General features: G+C 39.8%; 1 protein-coding gene and 2 long non-coding RNA genes across 5 annotated transcripts in view; all 3 read right to left on the bottom strand.

The window, feature by feature from the left end:
• Positions 1–555: 555 nt before the first annotated feature.
• Positions 556–2,866, bottom strand: LOC111273858 (uncharacterized). Of its 2 annotated transcripts, XR_002688079.2 has the most exons (3): positions 2,698–2,866; positions 959–1,051; positions 556–852 (listed from the first exon to the last, which is right to left on the bottom strand). It is a non-coding gene; the product is annotated as an uncharacterized LOC111273858 (long non-coding RNA). The 2 variants fall into 2 exon arrangements; XR_015316100.1 differs by lacking the exon at positions 959–1,051.
• A 2,683-nt stretch (positions 2,867–5,549) lies between these two features.
• On the bottom strand, positions 5,550–11,938 carry LOC111273828 (uncharacterized). 2 transcript variants are annotated; one of them, XR_002688061.2, is made up of 5 exons: positions 10,989–11,938; positions 10,396–10,474; positions 8,363–8,467; positions 7,039–7,178; positions 5,550–6,079 (listed from the first exon to the last, which is right to left on the bottom strand). It is a non-coding gene; the product is annotated as an uncharacterized LOC111273828 (long non-coding RNA). The 2 variants fall into 2 exon arrangements; XR_002688060.2 differs by lacking the exon at positions 5,550–6,079 and having other exon boundaries at positions 6,995–7,178.
• A 5,771-nt stretch (positions 11,939–17,709) lies between these two features.
• Positions 17,710–20,536, bottom strand: part of LOC111273817 (uncharacterized) — a 58,731-nt gene continuing 55,904 nt past the window's right edge. Inside the window, exon 16 of the mRNA XM_086973635.1 lies at positions 17,710–20,337. Coding sequence (XP_086829761.1) covers positions 19,513–20,337 — 825 coding nt within the window. The 3' untranslated portion in view covers positions 17,710–19,512. The remainder of the gene's footprint in view (positions 20,338–20,536) is intronic.

Genomic DNA, 20,536 nt, shown 5'->3' with positions numbered 1-20,536 from the left:
AGGTCCACCTTATTTTTATTTTACAATGACTGGGATTTTTCGTCGAATTCACGTTACATATGTGGATGTTCCTTGTAGAAAATAAAAGTAATTTCATTTTGTACTCTATTTCACCTATCAAATAGCTGGCGTAGCAACCTGAAATACGATGCTTTGTAAAGTGGAGACGTAGTAAAGAACTGTTCGAAGGGGTTTGTTCAGTACAAAGATTGGATCTTGAATCTGAAGGAGCTCCGTGTTCACCGCGGTCTAAAATCCAATGTGAGGAGGCAGCTCGGATGGCAAACGGCCTGTTAACTGGGTAAGAAAATATAGATATAAAGTATCGTCAACCGTCTCGAATGTGTTTCCGTGATAATTTTGCCTGACAATACTGGGGACACTTCCTGGTCTAGCTTCCAACTCGGGCATAGACAGACTTCTTTTCGTGCTGGGAGCCAACCGCTTGATGCACCACTTAATTGATGGAAGGTGATACCGGACGCAAGGTTCCAAACTAATTAGAGGCATCCTAAATATATGAAACATTTTTTAATTTATTTTTTATTTTTTTTTTTAAATTAACATTATCTTTCTTTTATTATTTAAAGCTAATTTTATAATAAAATTAGCTTTCTAGAAAGAAGAAACACGAATTCAAGGTAGTCGCTTTTTTCATGACAGCTCTAGACCACAGGTGGCAAAGGTCGTTCATGCCACCCCGCAAAAATTTTGGTGGAAGTATTTTCTTCACGCCTTGCACCGACAGATGATAATTTTTTCAGATTATTAGCAGACTAATTTGTAGAGGTACAGTTGATAGTGAAGAAGGTTCCAAAAATTGACGGGCTTTTCGACACCAAACCTGAAAATCTTTGGAAAACAAAAATGACAACTTGTTTGACACAGCATATTTGATCTCTTCTAGAGTTTAAGCGAAGCACTGCGCTTTTTGGTGACGTACAGTGCCTTTACTTACGAGCTGATAAATTTTGCGCCCATTTGTTTTGATAAAACCAGTAACCTGTAGTCCATCGAGTTATCAGCCAAGTTTGACGCGTTTGTGCAGGATCTGTAAAAACAGCGATATAAAACGTCCTCACAACAATCGATAGAGCGTAACGTCAATTTACGTTCTGTCAACGACAGAACGTATCGCTGCGATTTTTCGCCTTATATATATGTATATATATAAGAATCGTGTTAAGTTTCTCATCTGGAGTCTATTCCACCAAATGTGCCTAATCAGATAATGTGCTACCTCTCCACTTTATGTAAACAAATACACAGATTATACTCGGCTTTTGGCCCATATATGCACTGTGGACAGGGAAACAATAGCGGCGTCATATTAGCTGCTATCACCAAAGTACTTGTACTGACAGATTAAATTAATCTGTCATAATATATAGCAATTAAAGTTTTTACTTGCGAACGGTATAACGGTTGAAGGGTTCATCAAGCTGGCCGACTTCGCATATGATGCTAAATGGATAGCGCACATTTCGTAAACAGATCGTGGCGCAGGTCATACCGCTTATATCTCGAAACATGTGCCGGAAGTACTTCGAAATAATAAAACGTTCTAAGGGCGAAACTTTCTGCTAATACAAGTGTTAATTATTAATTATATATATATTAATACTTCTTATAATATAATATTAATATTCGGTGACACGTTATATTAAGGCCAGGAATCAAACGACACATATGTGTTTCTGTACACGTCTATTGGAATTGACGTTCCAAAAAAAATTGACCTCATAACCATTTGCCACAGATCGTCTTTAATTCTAATTAACTAAAGCATGAAATCGCTTTGTTAAAACGTAATGGCTAGACGTTTTGGCGATTGCCTTGCCAAAAAGCGATAAACAGTAAATCTGTCCACGAGAAATTTTATCATGAACCTCGTTTTCTTCCGACTATCTCGAAAACCGTTCCACTAGGACGAAGATCTACTTGCGCCTTTCAAAACCGAAATTGCATAGTTCGCTTTGTGATCTGGTCGGTGCCTTTGCATCCGAACGTCTATGATGCAGTTGTCAGAAGGCTTAAAAGTCCACTCGTCGAAGTGAGCTGTTTAGTCCTGTCTGCGGTAGGTAGCATTCACAAAGAAAGTATATGAAAATACTCTGTCAAAATTTGCTCAGCATCCCTTAAGAAGCAGCTCGTAGTCGAGGCGCTCATAAGGCTAATCTACAGCAGGTAGAAAAGGACGCTTCTTATCATTGGGCGTGGCACGTTAATTTTCGTAAAGGTGGTCCGATTACCATATTTTCAACCTGTCGATGACGAATGATTTGAGACATTCGTTTCTGGGAGAAGCCACTGATTATCCAGAAAACCGGTTTAGTACCTCAGATTTACTAAAAATGCTGGTATCAATTCTGGAACCTGCCAATAGATAAACGCCCATGTATTCGCACAAAGACTGTCCAATCGTATCCACAAGAATCATCCAGGAGCACAGGAAACTACGAGAATATATTCTTTTTAGATGTTTAGCTGCAAGTGAAGATCGGAATCACGGAGAAATAGTACCGAGTGAAGCTGCCACTGCTGCACTCAAAGTAAAACACGATTCAAGTTTGTTATTGATAAAGGCTCAGCGGTTTTTTTCTGCTGACCGTGTCGACTCTCTTGTGTGAAGGAGTGTTTAGTATTGTCAACTGCTTCTACATTATCCCGCCATAGATTAGTGGGTAACCTATTTACCTGTAAACATGGCACACGTAGTGATCAATGTTCGAACTTCGTGCTCGGAACGACCTGTCTGATGAAATGAAACAGCGATGTTCGACGTAAAACTCAAATTATTTAGCTATTTCTACATAATACCAAGCAGTTCGTCGTTTATGGGAACGAAGAGTGATCTTCTGATTATTCATTCATATTTTAAGCGGCAGGGGATTATTTTATAGTACAAAAGCATTTAATGGGCAGGTTAGTAGGTATGTAAGTATTAGTATGAAGTCGCTAAGGAGAAGATGATTTCAAAAATCAGAAGCATACCTCACATGTGTAAGGCGTCGATTAGCAGCTAAGATTAAAGTTATTTGATTTTCAATAGACTTTCTATAATATTACTATAGAAATGGAATTAGTAATGGCGGCGTCTTTAGTCTAAAACGATGCACAATGGCAGTATCGGACGTAGAATTCGAAACATTTACTTAACGCTGTTCGCCGATAAAAATGAGCGACACGCGAGCTGGGCAGAGATTAAACGAAACATAGGTAAATGTCATTTCGTGCTAAAAGTTTTAACAGCTAGAAATATGTTGAAAATTGAGTAAGTTGCTAATAAGAGGTTCGATACAGCGCTGACATATGTGTCGCACGACCATTCCCTTCTGAGACCAACCTGAATGTAACGTGTCAAACCTACATAAGTCAATTTAGAAGGCTAGACACTCTCGATATCTTTGTACAGTATGCTAATTCAAGGTCGACTTAGCCATTTAACCTCAGTTTGTGTCACTCGTGTAACGGATAGATCGCGTCAAAAACGAGCCACGGTTGGTGATACATTATAGTATAATAAACCATTTAAAAACTTGATCCGTATATTGTATACGGTATATTTACTTTATCCTTCTTCAATGATAATGGATGAAATTATCTCGCTACCGCAGAGACACGGAAAATATGTTTAAGACCTATAAAACGTAAAGAGGATAATGTGGATAGTGTATTCCGCTCTCTACAGTATAGAAAGTACACACTGATTCAACCCGTTTAGGATTATTTACGACGCAATTAAACGATCAGAGTCGTAAAATTACCAGCGAAGCAGCACCCTTCGTGACTTTCCGAGATTCCACTTCCGCTTAAATGGGAACCGCCAAATCCTTCTAAAAAAGTTGCGTCAAAAGGTATGATGATGATTTAGCATATTTTTGGCTTACAGTATAAAATATTTTTCAGTGTCGCAGTCAGTTTAAAAAAAAAAACAAGAATGCTTATACTACAGTTTAGCTTTCATATATCGAGAAAAGACATGTTCAAGCTATATATAAAAACAGCTCCACAAGAACGAGATTATATAAAAAAAAATCGATCACTGTCTAGTTTTACAAAGAAGATGTGATAAAAGTACATGTAGATCTGTGTACCATTGAGAAAGTTTTATGAAGTGTCACAGTGTAAGTAAAATAAAAAATATAGATCTATGAAATATAGTTCACTAATCGTTACTTTATTTATTTCTAAGAACCGCCACAAGCGGCAGTAAAAGTTACGGTGTTTTAGTAAAAATTCACCTTTTTTTTTCAAGTTTATCCATATTTGTTTCTTTCTAATTTTGAATAATGTTCCGTACTACGTCTTTTTGGGATGCTCGAAATTAAATCTTTTCCAAGCCCATTTTTTCCAACGTGCTTGACGTTTTTTGAAACATGATTTCCCTTCCCCTCTTGTGTCACATTCTCCGCCCTGCACCGGCGATGCCGGCGGTTTCGTCTTGGCAGCCGCATTAGTCCTGGCATTAGCTCTAGACGTTGTATTAATGCCAAGATATTTCAAACAAGGTGTAGCAAATATTGATGGCTGTGTGTATATGTGTGTCAGTAAGCCAGCAGTAGACGCGCCGAAGCAAACCATGGTAATCGTATCGTAGAGACTTTTGGTAGCGTTGTGTAGATTTTTGTCTTGTTGTGGGACGACGAAACAAGGAAACGCAGAGCCATGCCACAAAGGCAAGTTCCATTTGGTGCAATTTGGTGACATCTGCTACTCGAAAAAGCCTTGCCAAGTCGAAAGAGTCGTCGCCAAGGGAATCCCAGAGACTTCGCTCTGTTCTGAAGGATTAGGGGAGAGGAACGGAGCCAGGCCGAGAAACCCTGATCGCTAGCTCATCGTGGTTGGCGGAAGGTCCCTGGAAGTCCTTCTTTATCGTTCTCCATATCTTTCGTTCAGGCCTGTCCGCGTATTATGGCATCCTGGACGAAACCAAAACAAAGTCGGCTTGTTCCAAGCACAAATCGCCGGCTGTCTGTGCCTTGAACGTAGCTGCTGCTGTCGCCATTATTGTCGCCAGTCCTTGCGGCTGCAGACGCCTGCTAGCTAGTCGAGCAAATCGTTTCGTGCAGCAAATCAGCGATCAGTGCCACCTGGCAATAGTGATGTGGGCGGGCAGACGGGTTGGGGGTAACAGCAGTGAGAAAAACAGAAGTGCCTGTTTTAAGAAGGTAAGCTTTGAAGAGGGTGGGAAAAGTATTTCGGAGGTATAGAGAGAGCACGATGTATCCGAGTCCAGGCGATGTCTTTACTTCCCTCTCAAGAAGCTTCAAAATATGTAGTCTCTTTGCGGGTAAATCAGGGCTCGATCTCGTTAGTTCATAATACAGATCGTTTAGATGACCACATGAATTCCACTCCTCATCAGATAACGGGGCCTGTAGCTTATATGCGAGCGGGCACTTCTCTTCGCGCTCGCTGAGACTTCTTGCAGATACAGCATACGTATGCAAGTCATGCTTGACTGTTTGAAGCCGGTATATATGTCTGTGAAGGCGATATATATATATATATATATATATATATATATATATATATATAAAATTTACGCTACAAGAAACTTTTCTAGGGGCTGAGGCATAGAATGAACGAAATTATAGCGAATTTATTGCTAACACCGATTTAACAGTGACTTAAAAAAATCTGGTATGCATTGAGGAATCAAAAGAAAGTACCTCAAATTCTGGACTTCAATTTAACTCGTATACATCTGTTGAGAAATATTTGAGCGTTACCCACAACCGGCAAGAAATGCAAAATATGCGGTCTAGTCTAAGGATTGTACCTATAGAGGCGAGGCGGCCGCTGAACATTATTGGAGGCCTAGAATAACAGAAATAATTAATATTGATTAGAGGAACATGGTGAGTTGATAGAGATGAGTTAAGTGACAACCCGCGGATGATCTATATCCAGTTGGGTATTAAAATGCCTATGGACGTCTTCGTGAATCTCTAATCCGAGCCGCGATCGACTGAGTCTTGTTGTGTTTGCGGTGCTGGGAAGAGGGATGATATGAGGGACTAGTAAAAAGGATCGCTTGACTTTTCGTTCTCCTGGTATTTATCTATAAATCAAACTGATATAATAATAAACATATAATGAAAAACATTCATTAGTGGTTGCGTTTTCAGTGGGGTAAATGAGGCAATATTTCTTATCTGTTTAACGGTATCTTGCCGCTTTCACTGGGCTATGGTAGCAGTGGCTGAACCCAGCTGGCAGCACAAACCTATCATTAATGTCCATGTCTAACTCTATATTCGAAGTTCTACTTGATTTTAAATACAGTATTAATCTTTTGCAATAGCCGCCGTATGCTTGTCGGGCATAGAAGGAACTCTGCGTTTGTTGCTCGACTCACAGCTGACGCCAGTATCGCTGTCTTATGACCTCAGCTGGGCTCTATAGATTACTCATTTCGCACAAGCTGGACGATATTTCCTGTTCATGGTCGTGTTGGTTAAGATGCTAATTATCCGTTGGTTTTCTTGTGGTATCACTTAAGAGAGTAATTAGCATGCCCTCAGTTTCTGATTAGTTTTCTGTGCTAATTGGTTGATCTACAAGGGTAGACGCTCAGAGTAGACGGCGATTTTATATTGAACTAGGAGATGTCATATCAATTATAGTGTGAGAAGAATATTTGACTTAAACGTTGAAGAACATATATACTCGTTGCCCTTCTATCTCATTTTTACGACCTTACCCGTCCTCGGCAATAATGCGTGCATTCGTTTTCTGTGTTGAAGTTAGAAGCCGACGGAACTCAGACTTTGAACTTCCCTCTCGGGCCTCTTTTTTTCGGCTCGAGACGGTCCATTCATAAGAAATAGAGCGTATGAATAACACGTAATTCGCAATATATTCTTAATTAACATTTTAGCAGAAGACGTAACGACTATTCTATACGCGGTTTAGACCAGGTCAGCTGGTGTAACACGTGTTTTTTATCGTGGGCAATTTGTAAATATCCAACTTGAATACGAGTGTACCATTATTTACTATATATTTTATTAAACTGGTACAGATAATGACCTCCTTCGTTTTTCTTTTGCCACTGGTCAAGCATTATACAGTTAGCGGGCACTTTCCTCTTCTTGCTTGGCTATTCCATGTATCACTTTATCGGATCACGAACATTTTGCCTCGAATTTAGACGCCAATGATGTCTAAACCTAATGAAAAAAAAAAAAAGCAAATTCACGACATCAACCTTTTGGCGGGGTTAAAACGTGGCCGCAAAAGTAGGTCAGGAAATTTCTTCCGCATAATGTAAGGACTGTTTTAACCAATTTTTGTTTTAGATGATTCAAGATGGCATTCGACAAGTTGAGTACAGTGTACTTTCTATATCGAAAATGTTATTATTGGATTTATTTTATTGTAAGTTATTTTTGAGTAGTACTTTCAGCTGTAAGGTCCGCATCATGCGCACCACATTTATTTCAAATTTTGACAACAGCCTACGACAAACAAGTAGGAAATGGCGTAAATGCTGTTGCCTTTAGGCATCCGACGTACCTATCGTTTAAGTTAGAACTCAGACTGAACTGTTGTAATGCCAGTAAGGCGATGAAAGGGGTTTATAACCCCCTAGCTACCAACACACGAAAAGTTCAAAAAGGAAAATACTAAAAAAAGCCGGCGATTGCCTGTTTGGCATCCTAATATACATAAGTATATCTGTTTTGTTTGGCGATGGCCATATTATGTAGATTATATAGCGTTAGAGAGCTGTCTCTTGATGTTGTCATTGCCTTGTTTGGATCACAAAATGGTATATTGAATTCGAACTCGAAAAGTGGGCTCTTCGTATCTACATACACAGGGTGCGATGCCCAAACTTTAGAAGTTTTGTCATGTTTTATTCTCAAGATTGTACCTGAACAGAAGCGGATATTGCTGGAACTCATTCCTGACAGTTATGCATATCCAATATGCCCACCATCCATCGCACATACATTTTCCATTCAATATCTAAACCACTCACTAGTCATTTTCTAAATGCCCCTTTTTTGATCTGCAAATAACCTTATAATGGTAACTGTGGCTCAGACGATATCGGTGGGGGGGGGGGGGGGGTGAACTCGCTCAAGTGTCGCTCAGATACGATATGAACAAAACATTCTAGCAGCGTTATATTTTGGGTTAATAGCAAAACAAAACCCCCAAATATGCAATAAATTTATCTATTAAATTTAAGTTAATTTAAGTCTGAAATATACAAAAAGAAGACAAAGTCTACTATTTGGACTATTACAATTGGTCCTTAATAACCCCTCTCCAAAAGACTGCTAATTTCCGTGCAAAAAAATCAAGTGTACCAAAATCGCTTTTTGAACTTTTTAGTAAAACTTACTTTTAAGCTTACAGATCCTGCTGAGATTCGTTGCGACTCGTAAGCTTCTTCATCTTCCTTGAATTTTTCAGCAGCCGCGGAAGTGAAAACTGGCAGCGAAGTACACTGTTGAGTTTGAAAAAAAAATTGAAATTTTTAGTTTTGCTGACGCTTTTCCTGACACGAAGAAATCGGATAATGGTGCTTTATTGCTCCGATATTGACGTTTTTATCCATGATGAGTTTGTTGTTTTATACGAGAGAAAAAACGGGCTCGTTTTGTACCAAAAATAACGGATGCAGGCCCATCAAAGTGTATTCAGATTTAGACGTCGCACCATATATATACACATAGATATAAAAGTCATGCCTTAGAAAACACAGAAATTTCGCAGAAGCTACAGCGAGCCAATGAAGCAGCTATTCAAATTCAGCCAATTTTGCAGAAATGTCGGGCCCAATAAAAACTGCAGGGCCATATTAGATTTTCGAATTGACCACTTTCCTGGAAAAAAATGTCTACATATAATATTGTATAATTGAAAAAATAAAAATATGACTTGCGTGGACCGTATTAGTTCGTAATATAATTAAACCGCTGTGATAGATTAGTCGTTCCGTTGAGTGTCGTATCACATATGTGTAACGCTATTGCCTGAGATTTGGTAACAAACTGTCCCAATGTAGTCATATGCCACTGCATCTAAAGCGTGTAAATATGACGCAAACCTAACTGACAATGTACGTATAATTTTCGATTTAAACAGTTCCGTCCAAAACAAATTACTTTGCTTATTTAGTATTAATCAAGTAAGGCATTAAATGCCATATATATATATATATATATATATAGGACTAGAATGGACATATAGAAAGGACTAGAATGACAACGGTAATTTATATTATTCATCTTGATATAAAGCCATATAAATAGATGCTTTGAATTTCAAGTCCGGTACTGCAGACGATAGCAAAATCAAAAACGCTTAGTTTTCCCATATATAGCCTTCCCCTATGCTTTACTCCTCTTTGAATTTTTTTAGTATAGTTCGTCCAAGCATCAATTTTTCGTCACTGTGGCAGATGGCCTTGCTGTCACGCGTTTTGTTGCGGGACCCCTTTCCATAAATCTTTCTTGCCGAATCAGGACGTTAAACGACTATGCCTACCAGCTCCTCTTTTGCACTGGTGGAAGCAGCTATCGCTTACAGCAAAAGCCAATGCATAACAAAGATCAGAACTACTGCCTATACGTTCGCCTTGTTCAAAAGAAGTAAAGGGGCATACGCGGGCGGGTGGTCTGCAGTTAGGCTACACATCGTTATATATATTTTTCAGTGGGTTTTACATGGCAGCCTACTGCCGAATAGGCTTGGAGGTCGGCAAGTTCCATGAATTAAACTAAGGCTGTGAACTCTGAGGTCCGCTAGCAGTGAATATAAACGCTACTTCTCCAGTTTTTCCTCCAAGGTAAATATAGCTTATGTGGTAAAGTGACCTCGTACACTGTCCAACGGTGGAGGAAAATTTTGAACGCGGAATAATTCTATGTACCTGTAAAAGAGTCTATCGTGGCAGGGCATTTTCAGAGAAGGTGCTGGAGATGTCGAATATCACCTTGGTGCTCCTAAGTGAGGCTTAGTGTGTGTTTTACTCTTGGATGTACTTGAGCGATGACCTTCTCAAGACTAATTCAGTAACTTAGCATCGGTTCGTGATTGAAACAAGTTGATTACGCAAACGTAATTGGCATCGAGATACCCGAAGTGTTTCTACAAGAAGTCGTATTTATTAGGTAGCTTTTAGCTGACAGTTGTAGAATAGCTCGCTTTTTTAATATATTACGAAAGTAAAAATAAGGTTCGTTTTATGGCCAGAAATTCTGCTCTTAATGCTACTACATACAGAATTGTAATCATGTTAGGGGCATCCATAATACCGATTTTCCAAATTGTCTTCAAATTTTCCATAAGAAAACACTGAATCCGTTTAATACAGTCGGGGTGACATTGTCCACAGATTGGCCGCCCATTTGACACGTATTCTCCTCTTACCTTTCTTAAAGTATAGCGTGTATATTCCACCGTCTATCGTTATCTGAGGGCCCAGCGTTGCTACCCTGCTGAGAGTCATCTGTAATAAGTCAAGTTATATCGATCGTACCATTAAATTGCAGAAATGGTAAATAGATGAAATTGACAGGATTGGAAAGCAAACCTTTAATCTTGTTCTGTGCTGTTGTTACCACATAAACGCTAGATTTGCACACCGGTATTTGCTTTTCGTGAACTGATGTCATGTGTTTTGTTGATATTTGCTAAGCAAACAACGAGTTCGAGTTCGGGCACAGGTACACTTCGTTTCTATAGATTTTAAAGAGCTAAAGATCAGCCCTCTAAAGCGATCCTCGATTATAGCAGTAGCAGCCTTGATAACTCAAACGTTTCTTTTATTAGTGTTACAGTAAGACAATGTCTACTCCGGGAAGTGGCTGCAAGATTTGATTTTTACATGAGCAAGTTAAGCATTGTCAGTCCGTATGTACTTTACTTACTTTTACGCCATAATAGTTATTTATCGTACATGTTAACACAATATACGCGTCTGAGGAAATATACACACAATATATATATATTACAAGTATTACCAGATAACGGCTTGAGCCTAGAAGTATGCAGAATTTCCTGTAGACTCAGTATCCAGCGATCAAAACTGTACAACTATTTCATTTTTGCATGTTGTTGAACGAAATACCCTTCACCTCCGAAATATATCAAAAATTTGCTTCGAGCAGTCGACTTTCTCTATCCAATTTGCTACCTGCATTGAGTTCTAAAGGACTTTTACTGATAGTTCTTGTTTTGTCACTGTATATGCGGTGCAATTCGAGTCGTTTTGTACCAACATCGGTCTCCTCTTTTTGATCGACCCCCATTCCGTATACACACCACTGTTACCCCCCAACGAGGTTTCGTTCCTCGTTTTTGCCGTATGCTTTTGTTTGGTGGTCATCTTATACGGACGTCACAAGTGCCAATTCGCCTTCGATAGCTACTCGTCGTCCCGCACGAGAGAAAGTGCAACGCAACGAAGCTCTGATTGCATCAGAAACCTGGATACCGGGAAGGCTTCAGGGAGGTGCTCGTTAGAACAGCCCCCCGCGGTGCCACTAGAGAAACACGTCTTGATTGACTTCTTGCAGTGGGTAGGACGGATTGGCAAGCCGCAGCGTGGTATGCTAACACCGAGTGATGCTTGCGCGAGTTTACGACACCTTAATGGTCAGATGGTTTGCCGTTGCATGAACAGTGTTAGGCAGAATAACATACATGCACGTTACCCCATAGACGTGCGCGGGTCGCGTCCATCCGAACCTGCTGGTGACAACAACCAGCTGATCCAAGAGGCTGTGTGGCATAATCCAATATAATGTATACAAAGTGAGGTGCTCTGCAGAGGTGAGGTAGTACAGCTGTTGTTACGAACGAGAATGGTGCAAATACGGAAAATAAAGTGATGTTATAATAAACAAACGGCAATAAGCACCTAGTCGGACTAAGGCTGAATTTAAATGTTGTTTAAAAAAAGTGACTTTCTTGAGCATGTCCAATGACTTTTCATTAGAAATAGGTACTATTAAAACGTTATAAAGATATTGAACAAAATTTGTAAAATCGGTTCACGAGATGCAAGTCAGGAATCCATGTGGGTTCACTGGATGTCGTACAGGTGCTTCAATATAACATGACATATTTGGTGAAGCTAAACGCGATTAATAATAATAGTGATAGCAACCCCAAGCTAGGAGGAACTTAATTAATAAAACGCCCTACCTATCTAGATCATGAATGACAAGGTCCGTTAAACGCCTCCGGTAGCGCTCAATATGTCACTGGTACAGTAAAGGACATTTCGTTCTGGTTCGCTTTCTGTACGTGCAATTAGCTAACTCGTACAATGCCTGTGAATCGGCATAATGAGAATTATTTCATATTCCCCTAAAGGGAACAGCCTTGGACCGAATCTTTTACAATCCTTGCCGACGGCTAAGTTATGGCAACAGCACGAAGCGAGCTGAAAAGGAGTCAACAGCTGCGTCCTGGTCTACCGTTCATCGACGTCCTTTTCCAGACGCATTTGGGTCTACAACGGGTTATACTCTGTTACCGATAACGATGATACTGTACTTGTGGTTTAATTAGCGTATTCTGTATTTATTGATTTTTAACAAATATCTCCATGTAGTAATCTCGAAATTTCGTCTAGGGGCTATTCGGGTGAAGGCATGCTAATGAATTTTTCAAATAGTACTTTACAATAAACAAGTGACGTTCAGTTCTACTTTACAAATTAGCTTTTAATAATAATTTAATAAACAATTCGGCATTAAATTCAAAATAAACGTCTGCTTGCTGAGGGCAGGATAATATAATCCTATCAGTTACTACGCATTAATAAACATGCAAGTTTTCATCGACTCATACTTAGATTATTTTTTAAAATCTCTGCTAATTGTGGTGTTCCTGATAACGTACGCCTAGTCGCCCCCATACGTTATGCGTACGTTATCAGGAACTGATTCCTACAATGAAAATGATATAAAATATAATAGAATTGTATTTTTTCCGGCTGTTGCTTACTATTGATTCACAAAGTATCCTTTTAGGCCAGCGATGACGCTAGGCATAACCAGATTGCTGAATGCCCATGCGTTGTGCCGATCTTCGTAATACCAAGCTACGCCTTTTTCGTATTAAATGGTGCGCAAATTACGGTTGAAGTAAAATACGGCAGAGCTAAACAATGCAAAACTCGGATACATGAAAAATTCGATTACATACTAGTGCCCATATTTTTTTTTATTTCCTAGAATATTTAGGGAGTCGAAGGCGCGAACTGCCTCGTCAATAAACGTCCGAACCTGCCCTAACAGAAAGTGATTCCAATACGAAGAGCAGCATTCGCTAAGGTCTAAATGTGGCCTGATTAGGTAGATTATAGATATTGCGCCGGGCTGCATTGCCGACTCGTCTAAACCCGTGTTAAAATCAGATGAGGTCGAACATATACATATATACATGTGTATTATGAAACCGTTATTTGCGTCTTTGAATATTCCCATAGAAGGTAACAACATTCGTGTCCTATGAATATAGAGATGCCGAAAACTTTTCAAAGTTTCTCTATAAGATATAGCGGATCTCTATATCCATTCTGGAACAGTAAACGCAAGCCAAATTTAATCTAGTTTTAAATGTGCTTCATTCATTTAGCCACTGTTCAAAAAAATACAAGACGCAATTATATTTAAAATTTTCTGCTAAAATGTTTAAGGCGTAACATCACTTGCTCAGGGACGGCCATTTCGATCAAAAATGATACTGCAACCATCCCATCACCGGCACGGAAGGGTCTGAAACGTAGTAACAGCGCCCTCTTACAACCACTGTTGAAGGTAGCTGTACTCAAGAGTGTACGGAAGTCATCATATATGAAGAGTTCATTTATATCAGACTATAGATACTGGGGGGGGGGAGGGGACTGGAAGGTTTGGCTGGTTTGTTTTTAGACATGTTCACTCTGAACGAAACCCATTTGTAAATTGTTATTTTACAAACTGCTGAGTTTAGCAGACTGCAACTAATGCTATGGACAATTGATGGTACAAAAAAAATTTCATAGTAAGTAATAAAAACGTGTCTAACGGTATCGTAGCCAATGCAATAAGCCTAATCATATGATGATACTATTTTTGGCTTTTCTTCCATCTCTACGAAGTTAAAGCCACGACGCATTACAGGTTTCTTGTAGCGCCGAAATCCATATACGAGCTGCAACTAGCGTAAATCTTGTCGCAGAAAATACATACGATGCGTGTCGGACTACGTCTAAGCAACAGATGACAGCCCAAAGCGACAAAGCGACAGACTTCGCGAGTCTTAGATCTAATTCCCGCATAAACTGCGACGATTCGTTGGAAATGATTACTATATTTAGTATTAGTTTTCACATCATTGTCACTTTGTTGTTTAGTAAACGTCAATATACTCTTTGAGCTTTCGATACATTTGTCTTGATATTCTTAGACTCGAAAGGAAGTTGTCGATTAAATACTAAACATACCACAGTGCCTCGTGCATCCTGTCATGTTCCACAATTTTCCCCCATCTTTCGACGTCCCGCTAGAGGGTAACGGTTTTATTTCGAACAGATTTACTGACCGCGTTTTAAGTTCTTGATCCGTGTCAAAGGCATCGCTACGAAAATAATTGCCCAGTGAATGGTGTAGGTGAAAATTTATCAACAGAGGATCCGGAAAATATTAGGGTTGCAACAGGGCCTCCCATTCGATGTCTAGGAGGATTTGCTTGACGATGTTTGTCGTCTGATTCCCGAACAGGATGGCCTGACCTCATCTATCGGGCCTTTTCTTTTGAATAGATTCGATGCAATTGGGCTAAATAAACAAGCCGGTCAACTGTCTGGTTCATAGAAAGCAATTTCCAGGCCCTCGCAGTCCCACCAAGCACAAAGCATAACCTTTTTTTTTGGATGAAGATCTGATTAAACTTCGGACCTTGGCTTTTCTTTTGGAGCCACTTATTCCGATTCCTGATTCATGCTGAGATGTATACGCCACTTCAATGTTACCGTCCTGGACTATTTCGCCGGCGTTTTAGCTACGCTGAAACGCACAGTACATTGAGGCGTTGAAAATGTGCTTTTTTTCTTTTATCTGCAACATCAATATTTGAGGAATCTTTTTGAGTTGAGATTGCTTACAACATAACACTGTTAGAGCACACTAATCGATCGGGACGAGGGTATTTTAAATCGTGTATCAAACGCAAATAGTAAGTAAGGGGAAGTGGGAGAGGAGGTTTTTTAAACTTGCAAAAACCTACTTTTAAATTTGATGAACGCCCAAGAAGTAATTTCGGGGTCCTTTTAATCTTTACTATTCGTAAATCTTGTTTAGTCATCTGGTTTAAAGTTTTGTACGCTTAACTTCTGCAGGCTTTATCGCATTAAAGACTAAACCTAGCCATCTCAAGGGCTCTAGACATAGATCATTGATTAATTAGTCGTGTATGTATGTATGTAGATATAATATGTAGTAAGTGAATCCTGAGTTAACTCAGTCTAACGCTACTCTAGCAAGTTCTGCACGAAGTCAGTATTGAAAACGAAGAAAAACGAAGAAATCCTTTATAACAGCCTTAACCTGCGAGTATTAGGCGAAAGGCTCTTGAAACGAGCTAGACGATGATGGGACTATTCTCTGGCTAATTAAACATCAACGTTTTATGTAAGGCACCTGTGAATAGCCTCTCTGTATGTATCGGCAAGCATGTAACGGGACATGCAATAAATGAATGATTATTTCCATTTTCACATCATACTTCAATGATTATAACTGTATTTTTGGTTAGATCATGTTTTCTCTGCAGTAGGTACAATTTACTTTGTAACAGGTATAGGTAAAATTACTAATTATGATTATATTAACAATCTAGGCTACATGAGGCCATCATCAGTTGTAGAAGTATGTGCAATTTGACTTTGTTTGTGTGAAACTGCAAAAGGCCATTGCCTTTACCATAATTGGAACGGTTCTGTATAACGAGAATGAATGAACAACATCTTTTTATACTTAGAATCTCTTTGGTTACGAAGTGCTATTGAACTATGGCGGTGCAATTGGCTTAGTTTTTCTTTTTCTTTAGCCAACGATACTTCTTTTCGGCAGCCTCCTATTACGCCCTGTAAATAATTAAATAGAACAGAACGATAGTGTTATACGAACACTCGTTACTCTTTTTTTCGCGGCGAGACATTTATCTTTTTCTGTGTGATAATGGTCTTTATGATCGTGGATGCCTTAAAGCAAGGCCCGACAGGCTCAGTTGTTAGACCTCCACTAATCCCCTTTCCAGGACTCAATTCTAGGGCTTTTGCGAACCCTAATAAAACTGCGACGAATGCATGCCAGCAATCATACAAACTGCGCTATAGAAACGGCTCCCTCAGATACTTCCCTGAGCTATCGTTTAAACGAAGAACAGTTCGACGTTGATATATAATCGTTGCAAGTCGCGAGGGTGGGTGGGTGTCTGGCTGCTTGACTGCGTAGTCCGCGCTAGTATCTATGCGTGCTCGACGCCGCAGGTAAACTTTGTATTACGGTATGCCCAGACATACCTTTCGGTTCCACAGGAACTCTGAGCAGATCTAAACGACTGAGATGAGTATGTCGACTACTATTTAGTCTAGAAGTAACAGAAGTCTGAGTTTGGTCAGAGTTCGTGCTCTGTATATTCGGATGAGGGTACACTTGATCCTATTCACCACAGTACATAAGTAGAAACCCATGTTGTTAATTTAAAAAAGGGGGCAAGCAAAATCCTGGCCACTACGAAGCATACAAAACCTAAAAAGGGGGGTAAACTCTCAAAGTCTGCAATAAAGCGATTCATTTTCTTACTGGATATGTGGAATGTATTCGGTGAAGAACGTAGTAGCAAGTCCTCGTCTTTCGTGTGAAATGCTACGCGGCTTACTGGAAGGAAAAAACAAAATTTGTTTTTTACTTTTTGTTTTGTAAACGAATCGATCTTTTTCCAGACGCAAATTCAATTAGCCCATTTAGAACTAATTTTTTGCTTACTTTTCATTAGTATAAAAGCTAATTTTCAAACAATTAACGCGCTTTGAAATCAGACGGTTTTTATCTGCTCTATTATCGAAGAGACTCCGAGTGCCGGACTTTAGGCTTAATGAAGTTTTTCAAGGTCATTTGGAACAATCAGGGTCAAAGTCCAGCAACCTATTCACTAGGGTCTAGCAGCAATGTGTAAAAGCTTTACGTCGCTTATCTAGTTGATCCATTTAGCTCGTCGATGATCTCTTTCAAATGATAACACATGCATATTTATGTTTTCAATCATCTCTTGTTTGCTTATTTTTAAAATACTGAAGATTATCAGTAGTATAACAAGTTGCCTTTAAATCGTCCAGTTAATCGGATCGCGTATTATAGAATATAGAAGTAAGGTCCGTTAAATTTAGCTCTCGTCAGAGCTCTCTATTGAACCGGTAAGAAGAAGAAGAAGAAGAAAGTTCGAAAAGTCTAAAGCTGGATTTCCACGGTGTTTAGGACACGCGTTAATATACCCACACATTCCCTTTTTGTCTACCGCTAGAAAAAAAATCATTTATATTGAGACCATCACAGTGTCATATTTATTGTATCATTCATATATTTAAACCATTTTATTAATTCCGTTCGATTCGACTTCACTTTAATCGATTGTGATCGTATTTAATTCAATGAAGAATAGAAAAACATAATTAACACACGGCTACAATCTATTTCCGTATTTTATTTCGTGTCATGTTGATTTATGTTTATGTTATTTGTGTCACTAGCGTTGTCTTTCAGGCCAAGTGCTCAATTTCTCTTGTCCTTGAGTTGTCTATCCGACAACTTCCACTCCATCCATGATTTGGCCAAACACCATTATCTGACCTGTTTAACAGTGCGCGCTTCTAATCAATTTTTTCGCATACAGCTTCTCAACACAGTCATCTTTATCAGTCTAGATTTTGTCACCATTTCCGCCTTTGCTATTTTGCATTCTTTTTTTTTGTCTTCCCTCTGTTCCTCTCTCATCTTTTTAAATTTTTTTTGCCGCCAATTTTGCTTTTTTTTTCTTTTTCGTTTTTTTTTTATACAAAGAGTTTTCAAAATACAATTATACACATTATCGCAAGAAGATACAATATATTCTGATTATATGTACACATTAATTTTACTCTAGTCCATTTCTTTGTTGTGCTCTCCTCCAAGGTGAAGCATGAACCCTGCATACAGGATACACGCTCAGCACGCCTCAGTATATCGGGTCTATCATTTCTCTTTACCTATTCTAAGCTACCTTAGTACTCACACGGATTACGACATTCCATTTGCCAGCTCTCGGCTGGATTATTCCCTTTCCGTCCCGCCATTCTACGCGCAGATTCGCAAGAGTAAATCCTTTATCGCTTCGGTGTTCGTCTGCTATGTACTTTTTCCTGGATTTTCATGCACTTATTACATTAGCAATTGCTGTAGACCTCTACGTACCTGGCTGTCTGTGTCGTATTATACTTTTCACCATATCGGATAAAACCGTTTTCATCATTTCCGTCGATGGCCCAGTAATTTTGAAAAAACGAATTATTTTAGATAGGAATTTTTTCTTATCTAGCAATAGTGTGCATACACTCTTGCCGGCATTTGTTATGTCGCATAGTTGTTAGTGACTTCTACGTAATATTCAATTTTATTTAATACTGCGATTTCAATACATATCTGACCGGGAAGAAGTCTTACCGAATTTGTGGGCTAATATGTTACTATTGATTAGCATCATCCTTTTAGTCGTGTCTTAATTATAATTATATTATTATACCAATTAATATATATTAGCAAGCATACTCGACGAAATCTGGCGGCCCAAATTTTCATGCATACCTAAGTTAATTATACTGTTGGTTTATGCACAGTTGTCGGGTGATTTTGACACACGAGTCGCTTTTGACTCTCGTCTGTTATTAAAAATTTCTCAAAAAAATGAAAATATTGCAAATAATCGCTTGCCTTTCCGTCCTTTTCTGTTGAATTTGACTTGCTTTGACTACCACCTTGCCTCTTGTTCCACCATCGTTTCAACTGTTAGCCTTCGCGTCGTATCCATTTTTCTCTTGCTTTATTCTATATTTGCCTAATCGAGCTTCATTTCCGCAAAACTATATACTCACCCTCAGCTCAATTCGGGTGCCTACCTTATACATACCACTCTGCTTCAATTTAATTTTCTCATCATTTTCAGTTTCTTCATCACTATTCACCTGCTGATTTTCGATTTGTAACTGCTTCGATCTCAACGCCTTTACATCGTCCTTTGTATTCCTCGACGTTTGCTAGATAGATTTAATTTTATAAATTTTTTTCACTATCCACTTTTTCCCCTTAAGCGTGATCGCGTTCTTCAGCATAGTTTACATCCTCATCCGATTCACTTTTTATTTTACAATACACACACACACACGCGCACGCGCACGCAAACACACACACCATACACGCATTCACACACGCACCAACTCACGAAAAGAGAATTTGTTAATCACACACAACTTTCCCGCGAGGAGTTGTAAGTTCCTACTGTTCCAACAGCTGCCGCTGCTGCTGCTGCCGCCGCCGCCGTCGCCGAGACGGCGTTATCCTCTTGCAGCTGTAACAATGATGTTGATGTCTGGTTATTCGATTGATGCTGTTGTTGTGCCACCCGCTTGCGTTTTTGCAGCGTGCTTAAAAATGAAATTTCATCCCCAGGTTGTTGCTGGGACAGTGGGGGGACCACATCCGTTCCCGATGTCGTGGACGATAACGCCAGAGTAACGGAGCTAACTGTTGAGTTACTACTGTTGATGCCACCATTGAGGCCAACACCGATTCCAACAGAGGACGGCGAGATCATCGGTGAAATCATGGACGTCATTCCGGGTACGCTGGACATAGACCCGGGTGTTGACTTCGCTTGAGCCCCGCTTGAGGGCGGCGCGCTTATCAATGTCGAATGATGATGGAGTTGCTGTTGATGTTGCTCCGGATGCGGCTGTGTTTGCTGCTGTTGATAAGAAGAAATCTGACGGCTATGCGAAGTAGGACTAACTATCGCACCGCTGGTGAGGCCTGTTTTCACGTGCCGAAAATGTTGATCGAGTAGACTCGAATTCGATGGTGGAGGCGGCGGGTCACTGTGCACGCCATGCCCTACTCCGCCAAAGCCGCCGCCGCCGCCGCCGCCGCCAGGGAGTAAACGTGGAGCTCCCCCCAAGCTGCCATTGGTCAAACTACAGATCTCCTCAACATTGCTGAGTTGCAACAAGCCAGGCTTACGCTGAGAACGCTGTTGAGTTCGGAGTGTGGCGTAGAGATCAACCGCGGACTGAAACGAGAATTCAAATATCGAACGCGCTAGACTGATGATTTAGTTAATAATTGTCCCTCTAGTTAATTGAATGTCGTTTGCATAAGATCGTTGATCGCTGAGTACACAAGTACACGCGAACCTCGTTCGTAATACCAGCGTACACTCCCAGGGTGGCTTGCGTATAAAATTCTGTCAGACACGCAGCAAATGAATC

This window comes from Varroa jacobsoni, unplaced genomic scaffold (genome assembly GCF_002532875.2).
Source record: "Varroa jacobsoni isolate VJ856 unplaced genomic scaffold, vjacob_1.0 scaffold_21, whole genome shotgun sequence".
NCBI lineage: Eukaryota > Metazoa > Arthropoda > Arachnida > Mesostigmata > Varroidae > Varroa > Varroa jacobsoni.
The sequence above is the reverse complement of the archived record's forward strand: the minus strand, read 5'-3'. Positions and strand labels throughout refer to the sequence as shown.